At 43.5% G+C, this 12,321-nt stretch overlaps 1 protein-coding gene across 3 annotated transcripts in view; it reads right to left on the reverse strand.

The window, feature by feature from the left end:
* Positions 1–12,321, reverse strand: part of LOC142575718 (OTU domain-containing protein CG3251-like) — a 133,546-nt gene that overhangs the window by 24,192 nt on the left and 97,033 nt on the right. For all 3 annotated transcript variants that reach the window (XM_075685318.1, XM_075685308.1, XM_075685300.1), the window contains 3 exons: positions 11,152–11,349; positions 5,939–6,188; positions 1,448–1,488 (listed from right to left, as the gene is read on the reverse strand). In XM_075685318.1, the coding sequence (XP_075541433.1) occupies positions 1,448–1,488; positions 5,939–6,188; positions 11,152–11,349 (489 nt within the window). The remainder of the gene's footprint in view (positions 1–1,447; positions 1,489–5,938; positions 6,189–11,151; positions 11,350–12,321) is intronic.

The following is a 12,321-nucleotide window of genomic DNA, read 5'->3' on the forward strand; positions in this document are numbered from 1 at the left end:
GGCACGGCGTCAAGGATGATTCGTTACAACTCCTCTCTGTTACTCGAACCAGCATCACCACAACTTTCATTCCCTTTCAATAAAATTACAGCTAATTATCCGTGATAGAAGCACGAATTCCCTGAGAATTCCTGCTTTTCCTAGTTGGTAGACTCCCTGCTAATCATTTGCAAGTTGCCAAGGATAGTAGCACGGAGAGTGGATTTGCATGGCTGGTACGGTAGAATCTCGTTGATACGATTCCACTACGTACGATTTCCCGGTGCGATTGACAACATAAAACATGACCGATAGAGTTGCGCTTATTTTTCACCGATGCATTCGGTCCCTGAAAACACGATTTATCGGCACCAACGTTCAGTACATCACCAAATTGCAATTGTATGATACGTTTTCCAGCCGCTAAGATCCCATGCAAACAAGAAAATATGCGAGGTGTGTGCAATCAAGAACAGTATATAGCCGCCCGCTGCAGCAGCTTCACTGCAACACCTGCCCGCCCATCTTACGTGAGAACACCGGCATGCACTCAGTTTCTTATCCTGGTAACAGCAACTCACCTCTGAGGTCATCGCACGTCACATACACATGTATCACTGTTAACCATATTGCGATAAGCATTTTCGCCTATTGCTTCACAGCGCATTGTGCCGTTGGAAGTGTACTGCCCGCTTTTAATAGACGATAACCCAGACATGCTACCATTCCCTGCTGCAGACTGTGATCATATACATTTTCCGGTTACTAGATACTATATAAGCAAGAAAAAGCGCGTGGCGTGTGCGATTGAAAACAGTACCCGCATGCCGCATCAGCTTCCCCGCAATACTCGCCCTCCCAGTTCATGTATGTAAAAACACTAGCACGGACTCAGTTTCATACTCCAGAACCAGCAATTCGCCTCCCGTGTTGTCGCACACCACATTCACCACTATTGCCGCCAAACCTCTTGCGATAGGCATCTTCAGCATCTGTTTTACAGCATGTGGGGCATAGTGCATGCATTTAGTAGGCGATAATCTAAACGCGCCGCGATTCCCCACTGCAGGCGGCGCAATGTGAGCATCCTGTTTCGCTTCAGCGGCATCAGGTGCCACCCACCAGCTCGATTTAGTTATGGTTTCTTGTCACAGTCTTTAAACACTGCGCAATATGGAAACAACAAAATGTCCCTCAGGCCGCCAAAGCACCACCAGCTCGATGCGCATACATGTCCCGTGCCTCATTCGTAACGCCTTGCCTTACGCAGATGTCAAATACAGTTGAGTCTCTCAAATATTTTAGTTACTTCAGAACGTACATTTTATCAATTAGTACATTTTTCTAGCGTTTTTTTCCAAGACGTATCAACAAGGTTCTACTGTATATAGTTTGGGTCAGGGCACAACCAGCGAAAACAAGCAGCAGCAAATGAGGTTATTGAGTGGGAAAGGCAAGAACCACGTACGTCATGGCCAATGTTGTAGAAGAACCGCCGAGTTGCCAAATCTGGAAAGCCAGAGAGATAGGAGCAACAATTATAATTATTTTTTATTTACCAGGCTATGTGCTAACTAGGTGTTGAAAAACAGCACAATACTGTATAGAACAGAGGAAAGGTGCACCCTAAGGGCACCGACTAACAGCAGCAAATTTATTCACACCGACAAATATATAGGGCTGAAAAAACAGAGCAGCACACATGCTGCCTGAAAATAAGCCTCAGATAAACAAGATCAACAAAACTAAAAACATGTCACTATAGATTACATGCGACAGTAGACTTCCGTTAATTGGACATTTTGGTTAATTCAATCCTGACCGAAGGTCTTGGCTTAGAGCCCATAAATTTCTATGGGACTAAACTTTTTCGTTTTATCGATCCTAAAATTACCCTTTGCAGATAATTCAAACTTGACCTAAAGAGCGACTACAGTGGTGACGCTAATTACGGAAGCATCCTTCTCGGCGGAGCTTAGGTTTCGGGGCATGCATCGAAGACCCCTATGTTAGGCCTGCCTCAGGAACACATTAAAGTGAAAATTGCAGTTCACAATAAATAATTACAGTACTTACCAGATTCTAATGTGCACTTTTTTCCCCCAAGAAAGCTCTGAAAATCTCTTGAGTAGTGCAATCCAATACGAAACTAGAGATTAATGAAACTGGAGCCACATTCACAACAGTTTACTGTCAGAGCCAGCCTATCCTGTATAATTGCCATTGCCGCCACAAGATGGCGACCATGGATGGCGCAAATATATAGAGAGAGCGAGAGAGTGCATAGTAACAACTATGACACACCTCTTTCAGCTCGATTAGAAAACCCATTTAAACAATAAGTATTTTGCATGTTAAGGTAGTGGCCACAGGTCACATTAAATCTTGGTGACATTCCGGAGAATCACATGCATCGCAGGACCAAGGATAGTCAAACCAACTTATTATAATGATCTATCGGTCATAATGACCACATTTCAGTGCATTTATGATTTTCCGACCCTGCCTACTGTAACTGTTTCCAAATAGAACGAACATTTTTTAAAGCACCCCACAGTTACAAAAATTCTTTGAACCCGGTCGTGGTAAAAAGAAGGCACACGAAGTACCAGAGCACGGAGGCACGACCAAACTGGGTGCACGGCAGCGCACGGCCCACTTTAGTCCAACCATGACAATGACAAGCTCTTCAAAATGAGCAGGTGATCGGGGCGCACAGATTTTGCAAGTCGCAACGAAAGTTGCATGCTTTCAAGGCACGCCTCTAGGGAGGAGGCATACAGCCTCTACAGCATAAACAGCATGATGCAGGGCATACAATGGCGCATGCACCTGTGCGATTTCAGATGCCACGTAGCACCACTCTCGTTCTTGTGCAATTGTCTGTGTAAGACCATGTGAATTACGCCTGTTTTAATTATTTAGAATCACCATCTATGTTCTTCAACCATGGGAACAATGCAGCTTAAGCATTCCCATCCATGCGACCCGAGTCGGCAATAACGATGTGCCACACGCTGCCCCCACGCTATGTTGGAATGGATCAGCGGTTACTACGCCATTATCAGAAGATCGGCAGCACTTCGTTTGCGAGTGGCCAATTGAAGAGTTTTAGGTGACATTTTATCTTTCGAACATCGCATTCTCACCCTCGAAGCGACCTAGTTAGATTCGAAATGAGCCTTTTCTGGCTCACTTCGAATCTAAAGCAAACGGCGTTTCACAAGGAACCAATGACACTGCCAAGCTGCAATGTTTTGTTACAGTTATTGCAGCTTTATCCCCTCCTCACAATAATTTCACACGAAGAAGAAAACATGTTGATATTTGCAGTGTCGCTAGCTGTGATGCGAGCATGGCCAAGCTGCCGTTTCCACTCCGCCGTAGGTAGCCATGCACTACGGCTGACCCTGAATTGTATCGTAACTTTGTAGTATTTGAAATTGTATTGTATCTGAAATTTGTGGTAAATATCTGTTCAATATATGTCAGAAGTCCCTGAATAGTGGCATTGTGCCTTCTTCCTGGAAAAGAGCTAAAGTACTACCTTTATATAAATCTGGTGACAGCTTTCATCTAACTATAGGCCTATTTCTTTAACTGCAACCTCATGTAAAATACTAGAATACAATCTCTAAGCATATAATAATGTTCCTTGAAAAGAATAACCTATTGAACAGCTTTCAGCATGGCTTCAGGTGCGGTTTTAGTACTGTAACCCAACTTACGGAGTTCACTCATGACCTTTCCCATTACATTGACTTAGGTAATCAGATTGACACCATTTTCACTGACTTTAGCAAAGCTTTCGACACAGTACTACACTCTAAATTGCTTTTGAAACTCCACAATATTCTAAATAACCCTCAGTTAGTGTCTTGGATTTCCAGTTTCCTTTCTTTGTGTTCCCAATTCGTATGCTATGATTCTGCAGATTTTTCTGTAGTCGACGTCACCTCAGGAGTCCCACAGGCATCTGTACTTGGCCCTCTACTATTCTTATTGTTTATTAACGACCTTCCAGACCATGTTACTTCAAAAGTACGCCTCTATGCTGATGATTGTGTTATGTACAGCCCAGCTGACTCACTTGCTGATCATCAGCGCCTTAAAGATGCCTTTGTTTTATTTTGTGGCTTGTGTGCTACCTGGAAAATGAGCATCAATATTGCTAAAACTGCTATGTCTTTTACTAACAGACACATGCCCGTATGTTTTGATCATATATGCAACGGTGTTCCACTAACACAAGTTTTTCAATACAAATATTTAGGCGTCATTTTTACACCCACCTTGTCTTGGTCCAAACATATAGACTAACTACATCTGTAGTAAAGCGTTAAAAAAACTTGGTTACATCGGCCGGACTTTGCTGCTCCAAGGGACACTAAATTAATAGCATACAAAACACTGATTCGCCCAATTTTAGAATATGCTTCCTCCGTATGGAAGCCCATATAAACAATGTGAAATTAATTGTATTGAATCGGTCCAGAGGAAGGCTATTTGTTTGTGTTTACCGTCGCTTCGACCGAGACTTTTCACCATCAACTGCTCTTGCGGAATTAAACCTCCAGATTCTTTCTAGACGGTGGCACATAGAATCTCTGAAGATTTTCTATTCTTATAAGAACTCTCTTTGTCACCTATCAGATCCCTCCCTTTTAATGCCTGTTTGCCCAACTTTAACTAGAGCTTATTACGCTTCTAATATCAGACCACTCCATCCACACACTAACACTTTCAAATACAGTTTTTTCCCCCGCATGATTGAACAGTGGAATTTGTTACCTGCCAAAGTTCGTTTGTTACCCATTTCTCAATTTTTAAATGCTTTTGCTTATGTATTGTTCCCTTACATTTTTCTATTTCTATATTTCTGTTTCTGCATATCATAATTAGTTTTACTCGCATGTCTACTCACTCCTGTCATAGCCCTAGCGCGCTGCAGTATGTATAAATAAATAAATAAAAACATAAAACTCTCTTAGTGCTAAACGTTTGACCGTGGACTTCAAGCCAAATGCTGCCAACTTATTTTTGCAACCAAGTTGGAGGAGTCTTCCGATGGTTTCTGAGAGTGATGAACAGCACTAATAAATGTTTGGCTCAATAAAGTTCATGTTAAATAAAATTTTAAATCCATGCCCACTGCATTTTTTTTTTTTTTGCAGGAAAATTTTGTCGTCACGATCTTGAATTTTGGTGCCGTTCCGGGATAGCCCCCCCCCCCCCCCCCCCCCCCCACACACACTTTTCTGGTAATTGCGACTTGCTTGAGGGGGGGGGGGGGGGGGGTGCTTGGAATTTTACGGTATTACAAAATGCTATAACTATTTTTTATTTACTAGGCATTCAAAAATTTTTTAAAGGCATTGAATAATATCAATTGCTCTTACTGGCTGTTAAAAACTAATTGAGTGAAATTATTTTGCAGTACCAATACTAAAATAGAATGTGTTGGATCTCTTGAATTGGTTGTGGCCCCCATGGAATTGCCAAACATCAATAGACAAGCAATTTTGCATGTTGAGCACATAAATGCAGTGAGGAATTTAGCAAAGTTGTTAAAATATTAACAGTGCTGAGTTGTTGGCAACTGAAGGCAACTTGACAGTATCCATAAAAGAAGGTTGAGGTGTGCAACCTTCAATGGCGACACATCATAAACAGTCAACAGTTTCTAGTATTTCTCAACTTCTCTCACCTCATTGCTGTTTTTTTTAAAAGACTGCTGCATGCACAGTGGCAAGGTAAATCGAGGGCCGGTGGGGTGTGCTGCACTTTCCCACCTAAGGAAACAGCTTCACACCTTGAGCAAAGCACTCACAGGTCACAAGGTTGAGTGTGAGGAGTTCTTAGGCACAGAAAGGAAGCAGACAGGGTCAGTGCTGAGTGCAGCAAGAACAGCCATTCATGGCAACGACTTCTGGAGAATAGATAAAGGAATTGCACTTACCCCTGGGTAGGTCACGGCCCTCGGGGTCATTAGAACGCTGAGCAGCCAGGTTAACAGTGGGTGCTGGTGGCTCATAGGAGAATACGCCGTTAGCAAAGGGCCCTGGAAAGTAGGAGGTGACAAACTGTTGCTGCTGTGGATGCTGCACAATCGGAACTTCCTGGCCATATGGCATAGGGGTATCGTTGGCACGGGCATCTGGAGTGATGCATGGTGGTGGACTGCACATCATGTCTGGATAGGGGGCAGCCTGCATTTAGGAGTGGACGAAGAGCTTGCATTGTAAGTTGAGTCGAACCCACTTATAACAATATTGAATTGCCATGAAAATTCCATTGTTATAAACACGATAATCGCTATAACCTGGTTGCATGAAAAAAAAGATCACCTTCCTCCACCCGGCTGCTGATTGTGTTGACTCATTTAATTGTTTAACTCTGCTTCCTGCACGCTCTGATCACGTTTAACAAGCCATAGCTGTCAGCATTCAAGAATGGCACTGCTATAACAACTGCAAAGAGGGGTCAAGGTGCCAAGTGACATGCGAGCTCACTTACGAGGCATTACTTAGGTCGTCCAAAAAGTGGAGTTTTAAAAAATGAAAGAACATAGCTGTGGCAGCCTCTCAGCTTGAGAACTCCAGAAGAAACACTGGGGCGAGATCACCAAAAGCATCTCAACATGTACTTCTCATTGGCTTGCACGAGAAAAACCCATTTCCGTCAGCCTTGCTTGCTTTGCGCGAAGCTTGGCGATATCCTTCTCCAAGGCATCCAGGTGCTCCACGTAGTGCAGTGGAAGGTCGCTCACAAAAACAAAGCACCAATGGGACGGAATCATCTGCAGGGCCTTCTGCAAGGATAACGTTGAGGCAGCCTGCCTTACCGCACCATCGCTGCCGTCACTATCTGATGCAAGCACGTTCACAACAATAGCCTCATCGGTTAGAAGTTCTGATGTTTCTAATGTGTTGTTCACATGTAGAAACTCTTCCGAGTCCTGAAGGATCCTCATCGACTGCAGGCCAAAGTTCAGGTATCACTTCGTCGGTGGGAGCTTCGCAGGCTTAGTTTCGCAGGCTTCGCAGGCTTAGTCACTGTTGCCTCGAACAAAGCACACTTTCCTAAAGCAGTTCTGCACCATAGGACAGCTTACTTCAGACCACGCACCAAAGATAAACTGCACGGCCATCAATAGATTGATCTTCAAGTCTAGTTGCTCCTTGTTTGTATGTGTGGCCATGTTCATCCACAAGAATAACTTGTTCAGGACGCGGCGATGATACATGACCTTAGAATTGGCAATCACACCAGCGTCCATGGGCTACAAACTTGCCATCGTGTTCAGCCGCAGAGGAAAAACTTCCATGCTTGAAAGCTTAGGCATAGAGAGGTGGACACAAGTATCTAGGGTGAGCGCCACCTTCCTCTTACATAGCTCGATATATTGACCAAACTCCAAGAGCTACCCAAGAAAAAGAAAAATTTCTCGCGTCATTCATGCCTTGCAGTTGCGACAGTAGCGTACTGGTTGGCAGCACCATGGAGCAGTGGAAATTTTTTAATTTCCCAATGAAAAATCTACTTATCAGTTGTCGCTCCTGTCCATGTTGGCACACAAAAACAAAGTGAGGCGCAGCTTTGCTGTTTTTGCCACCCTTACACGTATCTCCTTTGAGTGCATGTATCTTGTATGGCAACATGTGGAAGAACAGTCCTGTTTTGTCGCCATTATATATGTCGGCGTCAACGTAGCTGTCGAGGATTTGGGGCAGTATTCCCTCCACCCATTTCTGCTTCGCCTCCATGTCAAGCGAAGCGCCCTCGCCGGTGATGGCTTTGTAAACAATGCCTTGTATCTCTTAAGTGCTGTAACCAGCCACCACCTGGCTGGAAGTCCAAATCATTCATGAGCAATGAAACTGCTTTGCCTCTGTGGCCAGATTTGGCCCCACGGTGGGCAAGTTCATGGCACGAGCACCGAGAAACAACTTGTACAGGGCCTCTTTCACCTCCTTATAGGCACCTTGTTGAACGCGCTTGCACCCATTTTCTACAGAACAGTCTTCTTTGTCGAACTTCTCTATCGAGCAGATGATTGACAACACTGCCGGCTGTGACAGATCGTACTTCTTCACCAAGTATCACATTTTTCAATGGTCTTTGTAGTCCTTCACGATACTTACCTTCATTTCCAAACCTATAGCAGTGCACTTTCTTTTCACCAGCAACGTTGTGCATTGTCGACGATCAGTGGGCGGGTCATCCATCTTCTGCTTTGGTGGCGAGTCGAACGAAGCTAAGAAACCGCGTGGCTAAGAACGACTTCCAACGCAACCAACAAAAACGAGCACAAGCTAATTAATTTGTTGGCAGAACTGTACAATGAGGGGTCACCAAGCAATCTAGGAGCAGCATTGTCAGTGCAGATGGCGCGGTCAATTTGTGTTTCAGATCGTGGCATAGCATAGCACTATGGGCACAGCCCATTCGTGTTTGGAGGGGTGGAAACGTGATGGGAGAGAGGTGTGCAAGACTGGCAATACGGTAAAAGCTGGAAAACAGATTTTATTGTATGGACACAAAGCGGCCGTTGGGACAGCAGGCGAGGGTGCAGCAGCTTGAATTTCTTTCTTTTGTCTTTTCAAGGATTTTGCATTCCATTACCTTTCGACATAGACAACGAGCAACCAGATTTCATCGCTATAACCGATAATGCGGCATGGGGGCATTGTAGTAAGCGGGCTATTTCACCTCAGAAAGCATACAAAAGTTGATGGTGCAGCAGTTTCTCATTGTTACAACCAATATATTGTTAAAACCGGTATCGTTATAAGTCGGTTCAACTGTACAAGGTTATCTTATCTACATCGGTGTGTTGGCTGACAGCACAGCAAAGCACAGAGGGAGACGTCATGTCTGGAGAGGGTGCAGTCTGTGTATAGGAGTGGAGGAAGAGCTTACAATGTTTAGTAGTACAAGGCTATCTAGATCGGTGTGACAGCTGACAGCAAAACACAGAGGGAACACCAGAAAAGATTATGTAAAGTTATCACAACATAAGCCATGCTCCAATAAACCAAAAGTAGAGGGAAAAGCTAGATGAAAACCTGCAGGATGAATGTGTGCAGAAAACAGGGGAGCAGAAACAGGAATTGCAGGAGGGGGCTTATCTAGATGCCACAGACGCGGGTGCGTGTGAGATGTTATTTCCTGCCAGATAAACTGATTTCTGACCTCCCTATATACAGATTTTGTGTCAGGACTTTATCAACACTGCCAGTGAAATAGTAATGCTCTCCACCTTACTCCACTGAGATATCAGCATGACAGACTCTGATGATCACAGTTACACACCGCCACACCATGAGCGGCAATGAGCAGTGAGCTGCATCTGTACTTAACATGCGTGACCATGCGGTGCACTCTGGACTCTGCTGCCACAAAATGTTCCGCACAAGGCCAGTGCTGATATCGACACGCTTCAAGTGACATGTCAAGTGTCATCCCATGCAGACAGCAGCCACATGATTGCACAATTTAATAGCTCTGAAGTCACAACATGCTGAGCATACATCAAAATTTTGCTTAGCCCAAAACACTGTGTTATCGTGAAATTTTCCCCTTGTTTTATGACTGAGTAAAAGCGAATTAACTGTGCCCTGAGAAAGCTTAAAGAGATTGCACCCTGACAACACCTAAAAGACAAAAAAAAGCAAATGCCATGCAAAAAAGAAGAGAGAGGGGTTAGAAATGGACGAATAAGATGAACTCATAATTTTGCCTTGTCCTACGCCGATCACATTATTTTTTTTCATATCTTTTAGGCACGAACAGTGAAATTTGTCAACTCAGTTGCCAAATGTGCATGTGCAATCTTTAATTATGCATTGCATTTGCATTGTACAGTAGACTTCAGTGAATCTGATTGTTAATTCGACATCAAATGTAAGGCCCGGCTGGCACTTATGCATATCCATGGGCCTAAACTTTCGTTACTTTGATCCTAAAGCTGGCCTACCCCGGATACTTCCAACTTGACCAAACAGAATGCACACACGTGATTCCTATGCAAAACCCTAATGGCAACCCCTTTCGTGGCAGCATGCATCAGTGGAGCATAGAGGACAATGAGTGCCTTGAACCCACATCCTCTTCCGTCTGAAAATGCTTATTTTCAGCCAGTTCTGGGAAGATCTTTAAGCAATACCAGAAGCTCACTATGTCTGGTTACGGTATTTGCCCAATCATAATGCACGTTTCCCACCCTTTCTTTTTTCAAAGAAAATTGGGCCGAAAATTGCCTACACTGCTCAATCGGTTACGCAACTAAAATCACATTTCTGGCGGTTGTATGTTTTACCGCATAACATGGCTGTAATAAGGCGAAGCTAACTTTAGGAAACCGGCCTACTTGGATCTTTGTTTATTTTTCTTCCTAAAAAATCAGGTGCACATTACATTTCTTTGATTGGGAGTTTTAAAGTAATTTATAAGTTAGTTTTACACTTTGGAAACATGGAAGACAGGTGCACACTTGATTTGGGGGGTGTTAGAATGGGGCAAGTACTGCTCAATAAATCAATGGTGTGTTCTGGCATTTTTTCTGCGTCTTGTTTAATTCGTCCTGCTGTACAATTCAATGAAATTCCTCGGTCCCCTCATGACTCAATTAACGGAAGTCAACAGTACTCATGTCCATTTCACAGCCCCTGCGTCGTGCTCTGGTCTGCTATGATGGAATGCCCAAAACTACACTTTTTCAAAGCATTAAAACAGACCTGTGTTTCTCCAATAACAAGCCGTGTATGATTACTGCTTACAAAATACAGCTACAATAAATAACATTGGTCGATGGGTGAAAGAAGAGAACAAGGTTGTCCTTGTTGATGTGTGGAAAGTTTGGTGAGGTGCATGAAGTTCCTGCATGCTTTCAACATGGTCTCCGTGGACATATACCCAACACCTTCACCAATACTGTTATGATGAGGTGTTAACTTGAAATGCAAGGATGAACGATAATAATGGAAGGCTAAGCTGAGGAGCCACTAAGATTCACAACCAACCTTGTTCTCTTTCACCTGTCGACCAATGTAATGTAGCAATATCTATAAAAGAAATAACAAACCAACTTACAAACCAGGGGAAGCATGGCACAACAAAGAAAGCTGGCAATAACAATTAATGATTTTCTTGCCAAACAAAAGTGCTTACGTAAGTGAAGGAAGGAGCAGAAACGTAGTCATAAGATGAAGGCAGTGGTGCACTCAGAAACCCTCTTTCTGTGTGCGGAGGTTGACCAAGGATACGCTGGTCAAACACAGAAGGGGTAAAGTTGCCAGAGTATGGTGTTTCAGCACGGTGAGCTCTTGGGAGTTGGGTTTGATTACCAGGGCTCACAACACTGGAATCCTGCAAATCATATGCATAGAGATGTTGGATACTGCAGGCATAAATTTCTGTTAAGCTCACTTAATGCTAATGCGTTTCGCTTACAGGTTATACCACACACTGTTGCTAAACAGTACATATATACAATAGAACCTCGTTGATTCATTCTTCAAAGCACCATGGAAACACTGTTAGGAAGGCTGCAAATCACCACAGCAATGCCAAAAGCAGCTGTGAATGCCTGCCAGTATGGTTACTAGATGTCTCGGCACTCTTACTGTGACGGGGGATAGCGTCATTGCACGTCTGCCATTCTTTCACATCACTTGCTGAGAAAAAGCTCTAAGATATTTTTGAAAACAACTAAGGGATAAAATATGTTCACTGGCTTTCCAGTCTGTATCATTGACCGATATTTTGAATAAGCTTGATTATTCGGGCTTATTCACGGTTGTGCCACAGCTGCCATAAATCCAGTGAAAAACGGCAACTGATATTTTGCATGCTGAACGATGGTTTATTAAGACAATCTGCGCAACTCACATCTTGAACATTGTTGCCACAAACACAATTTCAGAGGTTTGCAGTTTCAGTGAATGTTTAATTATGACCACAATTTGGCCACTAAGGTTGACTAAATATGAAAGATTACATCATTGGCTTGTGTGCTGCAGTGGCAAGGACCTGATTTTTTGTGGTGTGGCCAGGCAGCAAATAATGTAGCCTGAGTGCAAATTTGAGCGACGATTGTGGTTGCCATAGGATATTTTTGACCAAGAAGTTTCATGAAAGCAAGCAGGTCGTTTGTTTGCGTGGTGCACGTGCAAAATAGATTTAGAACATCAAATGCACTACGTTTGCCAATTAATTGACGCAGATGTGTCAATAGGGAGCAATATCAAGTGCTAAAATCTATAATGAAATTTATGAGCAACACACTAAGCAGACTGTACGACCTTATTAATTCAGCACAGCATTCTTTCCTGACCGCCC

This window comes from Dermacentor variabilis, chromosome 1 (assembly GCF_050947875.1).
Source record: "Dermacentor variabilis isolate Ectoservices chromosome 1, ASM5094787v1, whole genome shotgun sequence".
Lineage (NCBI taxonomy): Eukaryota > Metazoa > Arthropoda > Arachnida > Ixodida > Ixodidae > Dermacentor > Dermacentor variabilis.